The 23,209-nt window shown below is 37.0% G+C and overlaps 1 protein-coding gene across 1 annotated transcript in view; it reads right to left on the bottom strand.

Moving 5' to 3' along the window:
• Positions 1-3,690: 3,690 nt before the first annotated feature.
• SLC26A7 (solute carrier family 26 member 7) overlaps positions 3,691-23,209 on the bottom strand; it is a 263,341-nt gene continuing 243,822 nt past the window's right edge. Inside the window, exons 17-18 of the mRNA XM_088799743.1 lie at positions 3,964-4,018; positions 3,691-3,863 (exon numbers count right to left, since the gene is read on the bottom strand). Of these exons, the coding sequence (XP_088655869.1) occupies positions 3,709-3,863; positions 3,964-4,018 (210 nt within the window). The 3' untranslated portion in view covers positions 3,691-3,708. The remainder of the gene's footprint in view (positions 3,864-3,963; positions 4,019-23,209) is intronic.

The raw sequence follows: 23,209 nt of genomic DNA, 5'->3' as shown, positions 1-23,209 counted from the left end.
TCGTCCCGGCCCAATACCAGGCTCCCCAGCCCAGGGTTGCAGTGCCAAGGAGAGAAGACTCCATAACTCTGGTTATGAAAATCAGCGGAGATTGTGGCTGAGATGGAGGGTGGCTGGAGTTCCAGGTGCTCCTCTTAAAGGAACTGTGCATGGACTTACTTGCTGATGGACTCACTCACTCTGAGCTGAAGTGCTGGGGCAGCAGCTTGAAAAGTGCAAGGGACATACAGGGAGGAACTGAATTCTCTGGCTAGGCATGAGGGCTGGAGGGGTAGCTTTCTCCAGGACAGAGGAGCTGGAGGAAGTCATTGTTTCTTTGTTGATCCCTACCCTCTCCCTGTTTAAAGACATAGGCAGAGACCATATCTGAGTCTCTACGAAACTGGCTATCACGTTTCATCTGCCCTGCCCTGTGATTCTCCCAGACCACACTCTACCCAACTTTCGGGAACACCCAAGCTACTTCCTAGTTCATACTGTGGACTTTTATAAAATCCCTCAAAGGTCACAAAACCCAAACAAAGCAGCCTCTGACTTCAACATGGCCTGTACACTGGCTGAGCAGCCTTAAGCCCAGCAATAGGAACAACCGGCCTCTGTTCACAGATTGGTCTCTTGAGACATCTCTAAGACAAGTGCAGGTGGTGGCCATTCACAGATGGCTTTGTGGCATATACCAGGTGGCCCTGGGCAGAACACAGTCTTTGGCTAAATTTGGCCTGCAGTGGGTTCCCTCCCAGGAGGCCCCACGGCTGGCACACCTGGTCAACAGCTTTGGACCAAGCCAGAACATCACCCAGCCACCTTTAAGGGCAGCACACCCAAAGGGAAGACTAAGCAAACTCTAGAGCCTCGCTAAAGCAAACCCTGCTCTGTAGGGTTAACCCCTGCACCACAGCTCCTCCACTGTAGTCACAGCCAATCATCACAGCTAATCAGCTTGAGGGTCAATCCATCTCATTAACAAGCAAACAGCAACCAAGGCTCAACTACAGCAGGAGGGTACACACAACTCATACAAGGGTGACACCTGTAACATCCAGCACAGGTGAATGGGGAGACTGCACCACTGAGTCCCAAAGGACACCTATTATATAAGGTCACTCTACTAAGACCAGGAGGTAGCCAAAATGGGGAGAAAAGAAACATGTCCCAAATAGAAGAACAGACAAAGCTCTTAGGAGAAGAACTAAACAAAATGGAGACAAGCAACCTACCAGACCCAGAGATCCAAACCTGGTTATTAAAATGCTCAATGGTCTCAGGAAGAACTTCAACAAAGGGATAGAAAATGTAAAACATATAAAAGAACCAGTCAAATAAAGAATACAATAACTGAAATAAAGAATACATTAGAGGGAATCAACAGTAGATTAGATGAAGCAGAAGATCAAATCAACAATTTAAAAGGTAAAGTAGCAGAAAACACCCATTGAGAACAGCAAAAAGGAAAAAAAAAAAAAAGAGAATAGTTTAAGGGGCCTCTGGGACAACATCAAGCATGCCACCATTCTAATTATAGGGGTACCAGAAGCAGAAGAGCAATAGCAAGGGATTGAAATAATGACAGAAAACTTTCCTAACCTGGTGAAGGAAATGGATATATAAGCCCAGGAAGCACAGAGAGTCCCAAACAAGATTAACCCAAAGAGGCCCACACGAAAGCACATCTTAACTGAAATCCAAAATGGTAAAGACAAAGAGATAATCTTAAAAACAGCAAGAGAAAAACAGTTAGTCAATTACAAAGGAGCTCCCATAAGACTATAATCTGATTCCTCAACAGAAATTTGCAGACCAGTAGAAATGGCATGAAATATTCAGTGATGAAAAGCAAGGACCTGTAACCAAGATTACTCTACCCAGCAAGACTATGCTTTAGAATCGAAGGAAAAATAAAGCACTTCCCAGACATGAAAAAGCTAAAGGAGTTCATCACCACTAAACCAGTATTACAAGAAATGTTAGAAGGACTTCTTGAAGAAGAAGAGGAAGAAGAAGAAAAAGAAGGAAAAGGAGGAGGAGGTGGAGGTGGATGAGGAGGAGGAGGAGGAAGAGAAGAAGGAGAAGGAAAAGGAGAAGGAGAAAAAGAAGGAAGAGGAGAAGGAGGAGGAGGAGAAAAAAAGAAGATAAAAAATATGAATAATAAAATGGCAATAACTACATATCTATCAATAATTACTTTAAGTGCAAATGGTTTTAATAATCTAATAAAAAATAGTGGCTGAATGGATAAGAAAACAAGACCGCTACATTTGTTGCCTACAAGAGACTCAATTCAGATAGAAAGGCACACACAAACTGAAAGAAAAGGGATGGGAAAAGATATTTCAAGAAAATGGAAACAAAAACAAACAAACAAACAAATAAACAAAAAATTGATGTAGCAATACTATACCAGACAAAATAGATTTTAAAACAAAGTCTATAACAAAAGACAAAGGACCCAGTAATCCCGTTCTTGGTATTTATCCAAAGAAACTCCAAACGCTACTTTGAGAGGATGTGTGCATCCGTATGTCATTGCAGTATTGTGACATGTAGGCAGCCTGAGTGTCTGTTGATGGATGAATGGATAAAGAATAGGTCGTACATATAAACAGTGGAATATTGTTTGGTCATGGATGGGAATGGGGTCTTGCCATCTATAGCAGCATGGATGGTCCAGGATGGTATTGTGCTGAGTGGAGTATGTCAGAAAAAGACAGATGCAATGTGATTTCACTTATATGTGGAATCTAAATAACAAAATAAACAAACAAATAAAACAGAAACAAACTCATAGATACACAGAACATTTTGATAGTTGCCAGATGGGACAGGGTTGGGGTGAGTGAAAAAGGGGGAGGGATTAAGAAGTATAAATTAGTAGCTACAAAATAGTCATGGGGATATAAATCTTAGGGGATATAGTCAATAATCTGGTAATAACTATGCATAGTGCCAGGTGGGTACTAAACTAATTAGGGGGATCATTTCTTAAATTATATAAATGTCTAACCACTATGCTGTACACCTGAAATTAATATAAAACAACATTAAATGTCAAAACCAATAAGTAAGTAAATAAATAAATAAAGTGTAAAAAATAAAATAGGTGAATGTCAAAAATAGTAAAAATAGTAGTAGTAGTGTTATTATTTTGAAATACAGTTGTGATAAAATACAATAGGGATGATTCTGGAAGGTAACAAATGCTGTTCTAGGGATGAGGAAGGGCAAAATGATTTAAAGTCAAAGAAAAATTGCAGCAAATCAAAGCTCTAGGAACTGTTCTAAAGTTCATCATAAAGCAGAGTATTTGAAAGGTAACTTTGACATTTTAGATCATGTGAGTGCTGGGCTTTGCAAATACTATTTCCAAAGATAGCTGTATTAGTTTAGAGTCAAGAGTATAAGAACAGAAAAAAAGTTAAAGGCTATATCCAGAGTTTTAGCACTTAACAGAAGTGGATTCAAATTCTCAGGATAGTGGATCCTGGAAGAAGCATTTATTTTACAAGGAAACATTTGGTCCTTAATAGGTGATCACCAAATCCTCTAAGCCATGATATTGTTCAAAGATCAAAATAATGTCCAACTGGTCCAAAAAAGGAATGCAAACACTCCTTTACTTGTACTAAAGGACTGTGAGGTGGGAAATCTTAATAGATTTTAGATGACAGTGGGGTAATAGGCTAATATTTTTTAAATGCACAGCTCTTGACTTTACATTCCAATTTTTCTTATAACTCTTGCATGCCAACTTACTTGTCTCACCTTATTTGAATGGATGTTACTTATTGCAGCAGATACCGAGTCAAAAAAAATTGGTTTCTCTGAGTCTAGGTCTCCACAGTATTTCATTGCTTTTATCAAAGAAGCTACAAGAAAGCACAAATGGTAAAAGAGATACATAGCAGCAGAAGGATCATGCTCAATTTTTCAAGGATTAATGTTTGCCAAGGACACACCCTTCTTTACCTGTGCAATGGGCTAATGATACATCCATACTCCTGCTCTTACAGTCCATGTAAACCTGGAAGAATTAATGCAGGATATAAGGCAGGCTTCAGAAGAAAGAAGAATTTCTAGGAAAAACAGCCAATGTTTATGATGTCAGACCACAAAAGGGAGGCATTGCTACACAGTGAGGCATACCCTGGCAAGATTCTGAGACTGCTAGCAAAGATGAATGCAGCAGAGCATTTACCTTCTATGCAAATAAGTTTGGCTGCTTACATTTTCCACTTCATTCAATAAAAAACTAAGCATCACCTTTCCTTCCTTATAAGAATGATATAACATTTTTCTCAGCCCTCTTTTATTGGCAGTCGAGGACACATTGTGAAAGTGATGAAAACCACTGACTGTAATAGTTTACAATTTGTGCATATTCATGGAGTCTCTAAATACCATCCATGAATGGTAAGTTGAGAACCTCACTATAAGCCAGGTTTGATTGCCCAACTTCCATTTGTATGGTCCATCAAGATAAGAGATCTTAAATAATTTGTTTGCCATACTGTAGGGACTTGCCTTATTTAATTCCAAGAAAATCTCACATAGGAACAACTTACTGAAGGCCCTGATCTTAAATTCAGTAAGATCAAAGTCAGCGCCTAAAATGCAGTGCAAGTAAAACTAGAAGATTTAGTAAATCTGGGATGGATTTTGTGATATAATGATGATATATCTTACATATAAAATGTAGAAAGCTGCATTTAAATATATTCTAAGAGTATACATGGTACATCCAAAAATGTCCCTTATATTCTTCTAGCAGTAAGCAGATACAGTCAATTGTATCACTCTGAGCATGAATAAACAAGCAAACAAATAAATAATACATGAACTCAGACCTGGGCATTGACTAAATGGCTCCTTATTTGTAAGTTAAAATGATTAATTCAGTGTGATCTGTCAACGTTTGACTTTTTAAAGCTCAGTGAAATCAGAACACATTGCTGTGGGTGGTTTGTGGATGCTGATAAACATAATCTGCAGTTCACCAACCTCTCCAGTGTCCTAAGTACAAGAATAAATAGAAGTCACTCCATTTCCTTCAACCTATGACTCCTAGGAGAATGTTCCTTACACTAAAGTGACTAAGAAAATAATTATATAATTGTCTAATCACTACACTGTATACTTGAAACTAATATAAAATAATATTGAACATCAACTATAATTTAAAAAATAGTCACCCCAATAAATTTAATAAATAAATAAATAAATAAATAAATAAATAAATAAATAAATAAATATATATATATATATATATATATATATATAAAGTACAGAATAGGGAATATAGTACCTACGGACTATGTACATTGTAATAACTATGTACAATGTCAGATGGGTAATACACTTATTGGGGTTATCACTTTGTGAGGTATATAAATGCCTAATCACTATGTTTTTTTGTACACCTGAAAATAATTTTAAAGAAAAGAAAGAAAATAATCCAGGAAGTGTTATTAAGAAGCAGGAAGACATGCACAGCTGAAGGAACTCTGTGGCTCCAAACTCTTTCAGATGACTGCCAACTAGACATAGTATTAGCTGCAATGATATTATTTGCATTTCAAGAAATGACTTTTATGAAATAAGAACAAAGAATAGAACTAGTATTATTGAGTACTTACTAACTTCTACAAATTTGTTATGTGCTTTAAATGCAATATATTATTTCTAAACTTCACAACAACTTGATGAAGTGGGTATTTCTACTTCCAGTTTACAGAAAAGCCAAAAATGAAGCCCAAATCATATGAACTAATTATATAGCTAATAGCTGGACCCATGGTTTGACTCTTTAAAGCCTATTTTGTTTTTTTAATTTATTAGGGTGATATTGGTTAGTAAAATTATATAGGTTTCAAGTGTACAATTCTATAATAATCATCTATTTATTGCATTATGTGTTCATTACCCAGAGTCAGTTCTCATTCCATCACCATATATTTGACCCCCTTTACCCTCTTCTACCATGCCCCACACTACTTACACTCTGGTAACCACTAAATTGTTGTCTGTATCTATGAGTTTTTGTTTGTTTGCTTGTCTTGCTCATTTGTTCCTTTCAGTTTTATATCCCACATATGAGTAAAGTCATATGGTTCTTGACTTTTTCTGTACGACTTATTTCACTTAGCTTGATAATCTCAAGATCAACCCATGTTGTTGCAAATGGCAGTATTTCATCTTTTCTTATGGCTGAGTAGTATTCTATTGTGTGTGTATATCACATGTTCTTTATCCAATCATCTATTGAAGGACACTTTGGTTGTTCCCAGGTCTTGGTCAAAGTAAACAATGCTGCAATGAGCATTGGGGTACATATTTATTTATGGATAAATGTTTTCAGATTTTTGGGGTAGATACCCAGGAGAGGGACAGCTGGATCTTATGGTAATTCTATTCTTACTTTTTTGAGGAACTTCCATATTCTTTTCCATAGTGGCTGTATCAATTTACATTCCCATCAACAATGAAGAAGGGTTCCCTTTTCTCCACAGCCTCTCCAACACTTGTTATTATATGTCTTGTTGATGACAGCCATTCTAACAGGTATGAGGTGGTATGTCATTGTGGTTTTGATTTGCGTTTCCCTAATAGCTAGTAAAGTTGAGCTTTTTATCATATATTTGTTGGCCATTTGTATGTCTTCTTGGGAGAAGTGTCTGTTCAGTTCCTTTGGTCATTTTTTTTTTTTAATTTTTAAATAAGACAGTTCATTTTGTTGTTGTTGAGTTGTACGTGTTCTTTACGTATTTCGGATATTAACCCCTTATCTGAGGCATTGTTTGCAAATATCTTCACCCATTCAGGTGGTTGCCTCTTTATTTTGTTGATAGTTTCTGTGGGGACAGAGCCCCAGAAAGCAGTTTCCAAGCTCTCGGCCTCACATAGAAAGGTGCTGGCTCAGGTAGTAAATGGCCATCGGCTGTGATTGCATGGCCATCAGCTGTGGCTAATTGGCCATCAGCTGTAACCAGTGAGCCATTGCCCATTAATATAACTGCTGTGGCTTCGCTAGCAGAAAATGGGTGCTAGCAAGAAGATGGTGGCTGAGCCTGAAGCAACACAGTGAGGGTTGCAAACAGTGTGGCTCCTGCTTCCTGTGTCTCCAACCCAGCCGCCAGCGAGAGTATAGTGGTATGACTCCCCTATCTATGGCTCCATGTGTGTTCCTTTTTGGCCTCACCATATCCTGTGTTCTTATGTGGGGAGTGGGACTAGAGACCCTGCATGACACCCTGCATGACAGTTTCTTTTGCTGTGCAGAAGATTTTAGTTTGATATAGTCCAATTCATTTATTTTAGCTTTTACTTTCCTTGCCTTTGAGGTCAAATTCATAAAATCCAGTTTGAATCCAAGGTCCATAAGTTTAGTACCTATGCTTTCTTCTATGCAGATTATTGTTTCAGGTCTTACATTTAGGTCTTATAGAAGATGTGGTATATATACACAGTGGAATACTATTCTGTCATAAGAAAAGAGGAAATAATGTCATTTGTGATGACATGGGTGGATCTTGAGATTATTAGGCTAAGAAAAATAAGTCAGACAGAGAAAATAGATAACCATATGATTTCACTGGCATGTGGGATATAGAACTAAAAACAACAAAGGAACAGGACAAACAAATGAAGAAATAAAAATTCATAGACACAGACAATAGTTCAGTGGTTACCAGAGGGTAAGGGTAGACAAGGGTAAAAGGGATAAAATATATGTTAATGGAGGGAGATCTGACTCTGAGTGGTAAACAAACAATGTAATATACAGATAATGTATTATAGAATTGTACACCTAAAACCTATGTAACTTTAGCAACAATTGTCACCACAATAAACTTTAATTTAAAAAAAGGGTCTTTGATACATATTGAGTTAATTTTGTATATGGTGACAGAGAGCAGTCTAGTTTCATTATTTTTCACATGGCTTTCCAAGTTTCCCAGCACCATTTATTGAAGAGGCTCTCTTTTCTCCATTGTATGTATTTGGTTCCTTTGTCAAAAATTATCTGCCGATTGTGATCCCGGAAAAATGGCGGCGTGAGATGAGCCTCTGTAAAGCTCCCCTGGAATTTACAAAGAATCGAACAACAGAAACTCCACGAAGGACTCCCTGCACAGCAGACAGGCAAGACGAAGAGGCCCACTACCGACTGAAATCACCTACAGGTGGCAGACTCGTGCGAATGGGAGGAGGAGGAAAGGGAGAAGTGCGCGGAGACGGAGCCGCGGGGGCGCAGGACGCAGACCTAGCTCAGTGCTCCGAACTCGCTGCTTCCCGGAACTACCGCAGCTGTGGGAGAGGGAAGAACTCGGACTGCTGGGGCTCTGCTTATGGCCCACAGGGCTGAGGGGGCAGCATATAACACGGCTGAACCCAACGCTCACGGCAGAGACCTCAGAGAAAAGACTGAGGGAAGAAGGCTGAAAATGGTGGTTTAAGCCCTCATTGCCGAGCAGAGAACGGAGCCTTAGGCACTGAGACTAGCCGGCTCCTCCCTACCATCCCAGAGCTCGTCCCGCCCCCACCTGCCCGGTGCTAGAAGCAAAACAGTAGCAGTGTCAGATCAAAACAACAGAAAATTTGCTGTTCTGAGAACTGTGGACCGCAGACACAAATTCGCAGCCCAACTAGTTCCGGCAAAGGGGAGGGAGCTGTGGAAGCAGGACCGGCTGTGGTGGTGGTCGCCGCCATTGCTCTGGGCCACCTCTCACAACTCAACCTGCCCCTGGCCCCACCTATCTGGACGGATCCCTGCAGGAGTAAACAGAACTGCTGAAACATACGAGCTCTGAATCAGGAGCTGGAAGAGCTTTGGAACATCAAAAGCTCTCCGCATACCCACTGGGACACTGCGACCTAGACGAACTATTAACAGAGGAGAAGCCTGTCTCCCAGGGAATCCCCCCCATTGTGTGAGAAGCTGGAATAGTGCAGAGAAAACATAGCACTACCGTGTGGAAGAAGAAAAATAAGTTGCAGTTAGAGAAATAATGAAACATTCTACCAACAAGTACTGGAAAACAAAAGAAAGACCGCATCCTATCAACCTGTTGCAGAAGCCACTCCTGTAGATGTCTAGGAAGAGAAATAGTAAACCAGTAATCGCCATGAATAACCAAGGCAACAAGAGCTCAGAAAGAAAGTGAAAAATCTCCAGAAAAGGCACTTAAAGATACAGAAATATGTGACTTAAATGACAGAGAATTCTAGATTGCAGTTCTAAAAAAACTCAACAAGATACAAGAAAACACAGATAGGCAGTTAAATGAACTCAGAAACTCAATCAAAGAACAGCATGAGCATTTTACGAAAGAGATTGAAATTTTAAAAAAGAACCAAATAGAATTTCTGGAGATTAGAACTCAATAGAAGAAATTAAGAATGAAATAACCAGCTTAGGTAGTAGAGTTGAGCAAATGGAGGAAAGAATCAGTGACATTGAAGATAGAAACCTGGAAATGACACAGATGGAAGAAGAAGAGACTTGAGACTTAAAAGAAATGAAAGAACTCTACAAGAACTTTCTGACTCCATCAGAAAGAGCAATATAAGAATAATGGGCACACCAGAAGGAGAAGAAAGAGAGAAGTCAAACAAATTGTCGATGAGAACTTCCCAAATTTGTGGACAGAACTGGACCCTTGAATCCAAGAAGCAACTAGAACACCTAGTTACCTCAATCCCAACAGGCCTTCTCCAAGGCACATTGTATTGAAGCTGTCTAAAATCAACGACAAAGAAAGAATACTCAAGGCAGCCAGGGAAAAGAAGACGGTAACTTACAAAGGAAAGCCCACTAGATTATTATCAGATTTTTCAGCAGAAACTCTACAAGCCAGGAAGGAGTGGAACCAAATATTCAAACTATTGAAAGAGAGAAATCATGAGCCAAGAATAATATATCCAGCAAAGATATCCTTTAGATATGAAGAAGGAATAAAGACCTTTCCAGACATACAGAAGCTGAGGGAATTTTCTAATACACGACCTGCACTACAAGAAATACTAAAGGAGGCTATTCGACCACCATCAACAGGGACAATTTGTGGCAACCAAAACTAAAAAAGGGGGAGAGTAAAGGCCTGAACCGGAATATGGGAATGGAGAAAGTAAGCGTGCTGAAGAAAATGGAATACTCTAAATATCAAACTTTCTTTTACATAAACCTAAGGGTAACCATTCAAAAAAAATCCAGAACTGAAATATATAATGAAATAAAAGAAGAAACAGAGGGAAACATCATAGAATACCACCAAACAGAAATAATAGACAACAACAAAAAGGCAAAGAAACAATGGAGACACAGCCTTACCAGAAAACTAAAGATAGAATGACAGGAAATCCTCACATATCAATAATCACCCTAAATGTAAATGGACTGAACTCACCAATAAAAAGGCACAGAGTAGTAGATTGGATCAAAAAACACCTCCTTACACCACATACAAAAATAAATTCAAAATGGCTTAAAGATTTAAATGTAAGATCTGAAACCATAAAATTCCTAGAAGAAAATATAGGAAGAAACTTCACAGACATTACCCGGAGTAAGATTTTTACTGATATATCCCCTCGCGCGAGGGAAGTAAGAGGAAAAATAAACATGTGGGATTACATCAAACTAAAAAGCTTTTTCACAGCAAAGGAAACCATCAATAAAACAAAAAGGGATCCTACTGATTGGGAAAAGATATTTGCCAATGATATATCTGATAAGGGGTTAATATCACAAATTTATAAAAAACTCACTCAACTCAACTCCAAAAAAACAAACAACCCAATTAAAAAATGGGCAGAGGACATGAAGAGACATTTCTCTAAAAAGGACACACAGATGGCAAACAGACATATGAAGAAATGTTCAACCTCACTAACCATTAGAGAAATGCAAATAAAAACCACAATGAGATACCACCTCACCCCAGTCAGGATGGCTATCATCAATAAATCAACAAACAACAAGTGCTGGCGTGGATGCGGAGAAAAGGGAACGCTGGTGCACTGTTGGTGGGAATGCAGATTGGTGCAGCCACTATGGAAAACAGTTTGGAGATATCTCAAAAATCTGAAAATGGAACTACCTTATGATCCAGCAATCCCACTCCTAGGTATCTATCCGGAGAAATCCAAAACTCCAATTCAAAAATCTTTATGCACTCCTATGTTTATTGCAGCACTATATACAATAGCCAAGACCTGGAAACAACCGAAATGCCCATCAGTAGATGACTGGATTAAGAAACTGTGGTACATTTATACAATGGAGTATTACGCAGCCATAAAGAAGAAAGAAATCTTACCATTTGCAACAACATGGATGGACCTAGAGAACATTATGTTAAGTGAAATAAGTCAGAAAGAGAAAGACAAATACCATATGATCTCACTTATATGTGGAATCTAAAGAAAAGAATAAGTGAATGAACTAATCAGAAACAGTTTTGGAAAAATGGAGGAAAAACTGAGGGTTGCTAGATGGGCAGGGGGGTGGGGATAAGGGGAAGGTGAGAGGTTTTGGGAACGTACAGAGGGATAGTGGATGGGGGGAGGGGGGTTCACACAGTGTGAGGGATATAAATGATAAATGTCTAAGTTTTGCTTTGTCTTGTGCACCTGAAACTAATTAATAATAAAAAAAAAAAAAAAAAAAAAACTAAACCCAACCATATACTGTCTCCAAAAGACACATCTTAGCTACAAGGACAAGCATAGACTCAAAGTGAAAGGGTGGAAATAGACACTGCAAGCAAATGGTACCCAGAGAAAATCAGGTGTAGCCATCATGATATCAGATGAAACAGACTCCGAGGTGAAAAAGATAACAAGAGACAAAGATGGACATTTCATAATGGTGAAGGGGACTGTACAACAAGAAGACATAACAGTCATCAATATTTATGCCCCCAATCAGGGAGCACCGAAATACACCAAGCACCTACTAACAGAACTAAAGAGAGAAATTGACCAAAACACAATTATACTAGGGGACTTAAATACATCATTGACAGCTATGGATAGATCATCCAAACAGAAAATAAATAATGAAATAGTAGCCCCTAATGACACATTAGATGAAATGGACATAATTGACATTTATAGAGCACTTCATCCTAAAACATCAGACTATACATTCTTATCTAGTGTACACAGAACATTCTCAAGGATAGACCATATATTGGGACATAAAATCAGTCTCCACAAATTTAAGAAGATTGAAATCATACCAAGCATATTCTCTGATCACAAGTCTTTGAAATTGGATATCAACTGTAAAAAGAAAGCAGGAAAAAACACAAACACATGGAGATTAAACAACATACTTTTAAAGAACGACTGGGTCAAAGAAGAAGTTAGAGGAGATATCAAAAGATACATAGAAACAAATGACAATGAAAATACATCCTACCAGAATTTTTGGGATGCAGCAAAAGCAGTTTTAAGATGGAAATTTATCTCATTACAGGCCTATCTCAAAAAACAAGAAAACTCCCAAATAAATAACCTCATGGTACACCTTAAAGAACTAGAAAAAGAAGAACAAGTAAAACCCAAGGTCAGCAGAAGAAAGGAAACAACAAAAATTAGAGCAGAACTAAATGAAATAGAGAACAAAAAGACAATAGAAAAAATTAATGTGACAAAGAGCTGGTTCTTTGAAAAGATTAACAAAATTGACAAACCCTTGTCTAGACTTACTAAGATAAAAAGAGAGAAGACACTGATTAACAAAATCAGAAACGTAAAAGGGGAATTTATCACGGACACCACAGAAATACAAAGGATCATCCAAGAATACTATGAAGTACTATATGCCACCAAATTGAACAACCTAGAAGAAATGGACAAGTTCTTAGAAACATATAGCCTTCCAAGGCTGAAACATGAAGAACTGGAAAATCTAAACAGACTGATCACCAGTAACGAAATTGAATCAGTCATCCAAAACCTTCCCAAAAGCAAAAGTCCGGGACCAGACGGCTTCACTAGTGAATTCTACCAAACCTTCAAAGAGGATCTAATACCAATCCTGCTCAAACTCTTCCAAAAAATTGAAGAAGAGACAGTACTCCCTAACTCATTTTATGAGGCCAACATTACCCTGATACCACAACCTGGTAAGGACAGCACAAAAAAAGAAAACTACAGAACAATATCTCTGATGAATACCGATGCAAAAATCCTAAACAAAATTCTAGCAAATCGAATACAACAATGCATTAAAAAGATTATTCATCACGACCAAGTGGGGTTCATCCCTGGGGCACAAGGATGGTTCAACATCCGCAAATCCATCAATGTGATATATCACATAAACAAAATAAAGGACAAAAATCATATGATTATATCAATTGATGCAGAAAAAGCATTTGACATGATACAACATCCATTTATGATTAAAACACTTAATAAAATAGGTATAGAAGGAAAATACCTTAACATAATAAAGGCCATATATGACAAGCCCTCTGCTAATCTCATAATTAATGGAGAAAAACTGAAGCCCTTTGCTCTATGTTCAGGAACACGACAGGGATGTCCCCTATCACCTCTGCTTTTCAACATCGTGTTGGAAGTCCTTGCCAGAGCAATCAGGCAAGAGAAAGAAATAAAAGGCATCCAAATTGGGAATGAAGAAGTTAAATTATCACTCTTTGCAGATGACATGATGCTATATATAGAAAACCCTAAAGACTCCACCAAAAAGCTATTAGAAACAATCAACGAATACAGTAAAGTTGCTGGCTACAAAATCAACGCGCAAAAGTCCATTGCCTCCCTATATACTAACAATGAAATCTCAGAAAAAGAAATACAAAAAACAATTCCTTTTGCAATTGCAGCAAAAAGAATAAAATACCTAGGAATAAACTTAACCAAGTATGTGAAAGACCTATATGCTGAAAACTATAAGACATTTTTGAAAGAAACTGAAGAAGACACAAAGAAATGGAAAGACATTCCGTGCTCATGGATTGGAAGAATCAACATAGTTAAAATGGCCATATTACCCAAAGCAATATACAGATTCAATGCAATCCCCATCAAAATCCCAATGGCATTTTTTAAAGAAATAGAACAAAAAATCATCAGATTTGTTTGGAACCAAAGACCCCAAATAGCCAAAGCAATCCTAAGGAAAAAGAACAGTAATGGAGGTATCACACTTCCTGTCTTTGGCTTGTACTACAGGGCTACAATAAGCAAAACAGCATGTTATTGGCAGAAAAAACAGACACATAGACCAATGGAATAGAATTGAGAACCCAGAAATAAAACCACATAAATATGGACAGATAATTTTTGACAAAGAAGCTAACAACACACAATGGAGCAAAGACAGCCTCTTCAATAAATGGTGCTGGGAGAATTGGATAGCCACGTGCAAAAGAATGAAACTGTACTGCTATCTGTCACCATGTACCAAAGTTAATTCAAAACAGATCAAAGACTTAAGCACAAGACCTGACACAATAAATTGCATAGAAGAAAACATAGGTACTAAACTTATGGACCTTGGGTTCAAAGAGCATTTTATGAACTTGACTCCAAAAGCAATGGAAGTAAAAGCTAAAATAAACGAATGGGACTATATGAAACTTAAAAGCTTCTGCACAGCAAAAGAAACCATTGACAAAATAAAGAGGCCACCAACTGAATGGGAGAAGATTTTTGCAAACAGTGCCTCCGATAAGGGCCTAATATCCAGAATATACAAGGAACTTATGCAACTCAACAACAAAAAAACAAACAAGCCAATTGAAAAATGGGCAGAGGACTTGAAGAGACATTTCTCTAAAGAGGACATACAAATGGCAAATAGACATATAAAAAAATGCTCAACATCACTAATCATCAGAGAAATGCAAATCAAAACCACAATGAGATATCACCTCACCCCAGTCAGAATGGCTATCATCAACAAGACAAATAATAACAAATGTTGGAGAGGCTGTGGAGAAAAAGGAGCCGTCATACACTGTTGGTGGGAATGCAGACTGGTGCAGCCGTTATGGAAGGCAGTGTGGAGTTTCCTCAAAAAATTACGAATAGAATTGCCATATGACCCAGCAATCCCTCTCCTGGGTATCTACCCAAAAAATCTGAAAACATTTAGAGATAAAGACACGTGTGCTTCAATGTTCATTGCAGCTTTGTTTACGGTGGCCAAGACATGGAAACAACCAAAATGTCCTTCGATAGATGAATGGATAAAGAAGTTGTGGTATATATACACAATGGAATACTATTCGGCAGTAAGAAAAGATGATATGGGAACATTTGTGACAACATGGATGGATCTTGAGAGTGTAATGCTGAGCGAAATATGTCAGACGGAAAATGCAGAGAACAATGTGATTTTACCGATATGTGGTATATAAACCCAAAACAACAAAAGAACAAGACAAACAAATGAGAAACAGAAACTCATAGACACAGACAATGGTTTGGTGGTTGCCAGAGGCTAAGGGGGGTGGGAGGTGGGGGGTGGGAGATGATGGTAAGGGGGATCGAATATATGGTGATGGAAGGAGATCTGACTCTGGGTGATGAATACACAATGGGGTTTATAGATAATGTAATACAGAATTGTACACCTGAAATCTATGTAATTTTACTAACAATTGTCACCCCAATAAATTTAATTAAAAAAAAATTATCTGCCCATATATATATGGGTTTATTTCTGGGTTCTCAATTCTATTCTATTGGTCTCTGTATCTGTTTTTCTGGCAGTACTGTGCTGTTTTGATTATTGTCACTTTGTAGTATAAGTTGAAGTCAGGAAGTGTGATACCTCCAACCTTGTTTTTTTTTTTTTTTTTGTCAGGATTGTTTTGGCTATTTGGATCTTTTTGTGATTCCACACAAATCTCATGATTTTCTATTCTATTTCTTGAAAAATATGCCATTGGAATTTTGATGGGGTAGCATTATATCTGTATATTGCTTTGGATCATCTAGCCATTTTAACTATGTTGATTCTTCCAAACATTGAACACAGAATGTCTTTCCATTTCTTTGTGTCTTCTTCAATTTCTTTTAAGAATGTCTTATGGTTTTCAGTGTACAGGTCCTTCACATCCTTTGTTAAGTTTATTCCTAGGTATTTTGTTCTTTTTGCTGCCATTTCAAAAGAAATTTGTTTTTCTGAAATTTCATTGTTAGAATATAGAAATGCATTGGATTTTTGTATATTGATTTTGTATCCAACAACTTTACCGTATGCATTTATTGTTTCTAACAGTTTTTTAGTACACTCTTTAGGGTTTTCTATATTAAAAAAATCCTGTCATTTGTTTGTCTTGTTCTTTTGTTGTTTTTGGTTTATATATCACATATCGGTGAAATCATGGTTCTGCTTTTTCTGTCTGACTTATTTCACTCAGCATTACACTCTCAAGATCCATCCATGTTGTCACAAATGTTCCCATATCATCTTTTCTTACTGCTGAATAGTATTCCATTGTGTATATATACCACAACTTCTTTATCCATTCATCTATCGAAGGACATTTTGGTTGTTTCCATGTCTTGGCCACCGTAAACAAAGCTGCAATGAACATTGGAACACATGTGTTTTTATCTATAAACGTTTTCAGATTTTTGGGGTGGATACCCAGGAGAGGGATTGCTGGGTCATATGGCAATTCTATTCGTAATTTTTTGAATTTTTTGCCTTCCATAGCGGCTGCGCCAGTCTGCATTCCCACCAACAGTGTATGAGGGTTCCTTTTCCTCCACAGCCTCTCCAACACTTGTTACTATTTGTCTTGTTGATGATAGCCATTCTGACTGGGGTGAGGTGATATCTCATTGTGGTTTTTATTTGCATTTCTCATAGACACAGACAATAGTTTAGTGGTTACCAGAAGGTAAGAGGGGTGGGGGATGGGAGATGAGGGTAAGGGGTATCAAATATATGGTGATGGAAGGAGAACTGACTCTGGGTGGTGAACACACAATGGGATTTATAGATGATGTAATACAGAATAGTACACCTGAAATCTATGTAATTTTACTAACAATTGTCACCCCAATAAATTTCAAAAAATAAATTATTAAAAGAAAATTCTGTCATATGCAAAGTGGCAATTTAACTTTTCATTCCCAATTTTAATGTATATTTTTTCTGTCTCTTGCCTTATTGTTCTGGTTATGACTTCCAGTACCATATTGAATAACAGTGATGACAGGGGGGCAACCCTGTCTTGTTCCTGATTTTAGAGGAAAGGCTTTCAGTTTTACACCATTAATTATGAGATTAGCTGAGGGTTTGTCATATATGGCCTTTATTATGTTGAGGTATATTCCTTCTATATGCATTTTAATAAATTTTTAATCCTAAATAGGTGTTGTATCTTGTCGAATGCTTTTTCTGCATCTATTGATATAGTCATATAATTTCTATCTTTTATTTTATTTACGTGGTGTATCACATTGATTGATTTGCATATATGGAATTATCCTTGTGCCCCTGGAATTAATTGATTCTGTGCCCCAGTTGTGCCCCAATTGATTCTGATGTGTAATCTTTTGAATGTATTGTTGTATTCGATATATTATTTTGTTTAGGATTTTTGCATCTATATTCATCAGAGATATTGGTCTGTAGTTTTCTTTTTTTTGAGTTACCCTTACCAGGTTTTGGTATCAGGGTAACATTGGCCTCATAAAATGAGATAGCAAGTATTGCCTCTTCTTCAATTTTTTTTGGAAGAGTTTGAGGAGGACAGATATTAAATCCTCTTTGAATGTTTGGTAGAATTCACTAGTGAAGCCATCTGGTCCTGACTTTGGCTTTTGAGAAAGTTTTGAATGATTGTTTTGATTTCCTTACTGTTGATCAGTTTATTTAGATTTTCCCGTTCTTCCTGATTGAGTCTAGGAAGGGTATATATTTGTAAGAACTTGTCTATTTCTTCCAGGTTATTGAATTTGGTAACATGTAGCCCTTCATAGTGTTCTTGAATGAGTCTTTGTATTTCTGGGGATAACTATGGTAACTTCTCTTTCATTGCTGATTATTTGTGTCTTTTCTCTTTTTGTCTTAGTGAGTCTAGCCAAGGGCTTGTCAATTTTATTAATCTTACCAAAGAACCAGCTCTTTGTTGCATTATTTTTTCTTCTGTCCTTTTTCTGTTTCATTTAGTTCTGCTTTGATTTTTATTTCCCTCCTTCTGCTGACTTTGGGTTACGTTTGTTCTTCTGATTCTAGTTCTTTAAGGTGTAACATGAGATTGTTTATTTGGGTTTTTTCTTCTTTCTTGAGATAGGCCTGCAATAATATAAATTTCCCTCTTATTACTCTTTTGCTACATCCCAATACTTTTGATAGGCGGTATTTTCATTCTCATTTGTTTTTATGTATCTTTTGACCTCTCCTTTATTTCTTCTTTGACCCAGTAATTCTTTTTAAAAGTATGTTGTTTAATCTCCACATATTTGTGGCTTTTTTCCTGCTTTGATTTGTAGTTTATATCCAATTTCAAAACCTTGTGATCAGAGAATATGCTTGGGATGATTTAAATCTTCTTAAATTTGCTGAGGCTAATTTTGTGTCCCAACATATGGTCTTATCCTTGAGAATGTTCTATGTGCACTAGAAAAAAATATATAGTCTGATGGTCTAGGATGAAGGGCTCTGCAAAAGTCAACTATGTCCCTTTGGTCTTAAGTGTCATTTAAGGCTGATATTTCCTAATTGATTTTCTGTTTGGATGATCTATCCATAGCTGTCAATGATGTATTTAGGTCCTCTACTATATCTGTGCTTTGGTCAATTTCTCCCTTTGGTTCTGTTGGTAGTTGCATTTTATATTTCAGTGATCCCTGTTTGGGGGCATATATATTGAAAAGTTTTATGTTTTCTTATTGTATTGTCTGCCGTACCATTATGAAATGTCCATCTTAGTCTCTTGTTATTTCTTTTTATCCTGAAGTCTGTTTTTTTTTTCTGATATAATTATGAATACATATGCTTTTCTCTGGATACCATTTGCTTGGAGTATCAATTTCCACCTTTTCACTTTGAGTCTATATTTTTCCATATAGCTGAGATGTGTCTCTTGGAGACAGCATGTCATTGGATTTTGTTTTTTCTTTATTAGTTTCCAGTGTACAAAACAATGTAATAGTTAGACAATTCACCTCTCACAACGTGATATCCATCCTCCCCCAATCTATTGCCCCTCTGACATTGTATATATCTATTACAATTCCATTGACTCTATTCCCTATGCTGTACTCCATATCCCATGGTAATATATATATATATATATATATATATATATATATAAAATTATAGTTGACATACAATATTACGCAGTTTCAGCTTCAGGTGTACAGAGCAGTGATCAAGCATCTACACCATCCATTGTCTCTCTAATAAGACATGTGTCAATCTGACACCCTACAAAATCTTTACATTATTGATTATATTCCCCAAACTGTCTTTCATATCCCTGTGGCAATGTTGTATTTACCAATTTATGCTGTCTAATCCCTTCCCCTTCGCCCTCATCCCCACCTCCTCTCCCATCTAGAAACCATCAGTTTTTCCTCTATATCTCCAAGACTATTTCTGTTTACTTTGCTCATTTATTCAGTTCTTTAGATTCCACATATAAGTGAGATCAGATGGCATTTGTCTTTCTCCGACTGACTTATTTCACTTAGCATAATGTTCTCTAGGTCCATCCATATAATTGCAAGTGGTAAGATTTCATTCTTCTTTGTAGCCAAGCAATACTCCATTGTATAAATGTACCACAGTTCGTCCACCAATGGGCATTTCAGTTTTTTCCGTCTTGGTTATTGTAAATAGCGCTGCAATAAACATAGGGATGCATATATTTTCTCGAATTAGCATCTTGGATTTTTCTGGATAAATACCTAAGAGTGAAATTGCTGGGTCATAAGATAGTTCCATTTCCAGTTTCTTGAGATACCTCCATACTGTTTTCCATAGTGGCTGCACCAATCTGCAATCCCACCAACAGTGCACCAGGTTTCCTTTCTTGGATATTTTGGATATTAACCCCTTATCAGTTGTATCATCTTCTCCCATTCAGGAGGCTGCCTTTTTGTTTTATTGATGGTTTCCTTTGCTGTTAAAAAGCTTTCTAGTTGGATGTAATCCTAAATGTATATTTTTTCTTTTACTTTTCTTGCCCAAGGTGATATATCAGTAAAAATATTACTCAGGGTAATGTCTGCAAATTTACTTCCTATATTTTCTTCTAGGAGTTTTATGGTTTTGGGTCTTACATTTAAGTTTTTAATCCATTTTGAATTTGTTCTTGTATATGGCAAACGGAGGTGGTCCACTTTCATTTTTTTGCATGTGTCAGTCCAGTTTTCCCAGCACCATATATTAAATAGACTGTCTTTACCCCATTGTGAATTCTTGCTTCCATTGTCACAGATTAAATGACCATATATGAATGGATTTATTTCTGGCCTATCTATTCTGTTCCATTGATCTATGTGTCTGTTTTTATGCCAGTACCATACTGTTTTGATTACTATGGCCTTGTGGTATGATTTGATGTCAGGTAGCGTGATACCTCCCACTGTGTTCTTATTTCTCAAGATTGCCATGGCTATTCAGGGTCTTTTATACTTCCATATAAATTTTATGATTATATGTTCTATTTCTGAGAAAAATGTCATTGGTAGCTTGATATGAATTGCATTGAATCTATATATTTCCTTAGGTAGTGTTGACATTTTAACTATATTAATTCTTCCTATCCATAAACATGGTATGCTTTTCCATTTATTTGTATCTTTTTTGATTTCTGTCTTCAGTGTCTTATAATTTTCTGAGTACAGGCCTTTCACTTCTTTGGTTAAATTTATTCCTAGGTATTTTATTGTTTTTGAAGCAATTGTAAATGGGATTGATTTCTTGATTTCCCCTTCTGATAGTTTATTATTCATGTGTATAAATGCAACTGATTTCTGAATATTAATTTTGTATCCTGCTACTTTACTAAATTCATTTATCATTTCTAATAGTTTTTTGGTGGAGTCTTTGGGGTTCTCTATATATTGCATCATGTCATCTTCATATAATGACAATTTTACTTCCTCCTTTCCAATTTGGATGTCTTTTGGGTTTTGTTTTTTGGTTCAGTCTGCTACTCTGTGCCTTTTTATTGGTGAATTCAGTCCATTTACATATAGGGTGATTATTGATATGTGAGGATTTCCTATATCCATTTTGTCTTTTGTTTTCTGGTATCTTGGTGTCTCCATTGTTTCTTTGCCTTTTTGTTGCTCTCTGTTATTTCAGTGTGGTAGTATTCTATGATTTTCCCTCTCTTTCTTCTTTTTTTATGTTACATGTCTCAGTTCTGGATTTTCTTTTTTTCAGTGGTTAGCATTAACTGTATGTAAAAGAAAGTTTCATATTTACAGTAGTCCTTTTTCTTCAGCATTCTTCTTATCTCCATTGCCCCTTGCAGATTTAAACCTTTACTCTTTCCCCTTTTGTGTTTTTGTTGACACAGTTTATCCCTACTTCAGCTGTGAGTTAATTTCTGAGTTGCAGTAGCAAGTTGTCTTTTTCGTTTCTTTTTCCTTTTTAAAAAAATCTTCTTTACCCTTTATATTATGTTTAAATGTATAGTGCCCTATTTGTTGTAGGGGTTGCCATTTCCTGCTTGTGTCTCTCAGTTTGTAATGTTGCTCATGATTTTTTATTCTTTTGTGGGTTTTTTTTTTTTTGTGTCAGTTGAATAACCTCCTTCAGTATTTCCCATAATGAAGGTCGCATGTTAGAAAACTCCCTCAGCTTGTATGTCTTCTTTATTCCTCCTTTATACCTAAAGGATACCTTTGCTGGATATGCTACTCTTAGTTCATAATTTCTCTCTCTCAATAGTTTGAATATTTGATTCCACTTCCTCCTTGCTTGTAGAGTTTCTCCTGAAAAGTTTGATGATAGTCTAATGGGCCTTCTCTTATAAGTTACTGTTTTCTTTTTCCCCCTGCCTTCCTTGAGAATTCCTTCTTTGTCATTTATTTTGGACAGTTTCAGTACAATGTATCTTGGAGAAGACCTGTTGGGATTGAGGTAATTAGGTGTTCTATTTGCTTCTTGGATTTGAGGATCCAGTTCTTCCCACAACTTTGGGAAGTTCTCGTCAACTATTTATTTGAATATACTCTCTGTTCCTTTCTCCCTTGTTACTCCTTCTGGTATGCCCATTATTCTTGTGTTGCTCTTTATAATGGAGTCAGAAAGTTCTTGTAGAGTTCTTTCATTTCTTACAACTCTCAAGTCTCTCTCTTCTTCCATCTGTGTAATGTCCAGATTTCTATCTTTGATATCACTAATTCTTTCCTCTATGTGGTCAGCTCTGCTTCCTAAGCTAGGTATTTTATTCTTCATCTCTTTCTTATTGAGTTTTTCAGCTCCAGAACTTTTATTATTTTTATTTCAATCTCTTTGGTTAAATATTCATTTTGTTCATTGATTTTATTTCTGAGTTTATTATACTGCCTATCTGAGTTTTCTTGCATCTCATTGAGTTTTTTCAAAACTGCAATCTTGAATTCTCTGTCATTTATGCTTCATATTTCCATGTCTTTAAGTTCATTCTCTGGACATTTTTTCGTTTTCTTTGAGCTGCCTTGTTATCTTGGTTATTCATGGCAATTAATGGATTATTATTTCTCTTCCTGAGCATCTACAGGAGTGGATTCTCCAGCAGGTTGATATAAAGAGAGCTTTCTTTTGCTTTCCAGTGGGTGTCTCTGGAATGTTTTATTTTCTCTTGCACTGTAGCATTTTATTTTATTTTGCACTATTGTGGCTTCTTGCACAATGGTAGGTTCCTGGGAGGTGGGCTTTGCCTCTGTGATCAGATCACCTGGGTTTCAGGGAACTGTCCCATAGAAGGATGTGGTGGGTGATGGGGTTCTGAGCCTTTGAAACTCCAATGCTGCCCCTGCATCCAGATGCAGAGCTGTGTGTCTCAGAAGCTCTAGTTGTTCCCACAGGGATCAGACCAGAAAGGTGGGGGTGCGATGGGCTAGGAGAGGTGGCAGGTGTGTTTGTGCCTGCACCCAATGGTGACTTTTAGACCACAGCTGTCTCACCCCTACAGTTCCTTCCCTGTCACTGGAATTAGTCACACTCTGCTTATGCCACTTTGGGACTGTCTCTCCAGTTCTCAGGGCTGCAAAT

The sequence above is a fragment of the Rhinolophus sinicus genome, chromosome 7, assembly GCF_057876585.1.
Source record: "Rhinolophus sinicus isolate RSI-liver-muscle chromosome 7, RSI-T2T, whole genome shotgun sequence".
NCBI lineage: Eukaryota > Metazoa > Chordata > Mammalia > Chiroptera > Rhinolophidae > Rhinolophus > Rhinolophus sinicus.
This window is presented reverse-complemented; position numbering and strand designations above follow the sequence as displayed.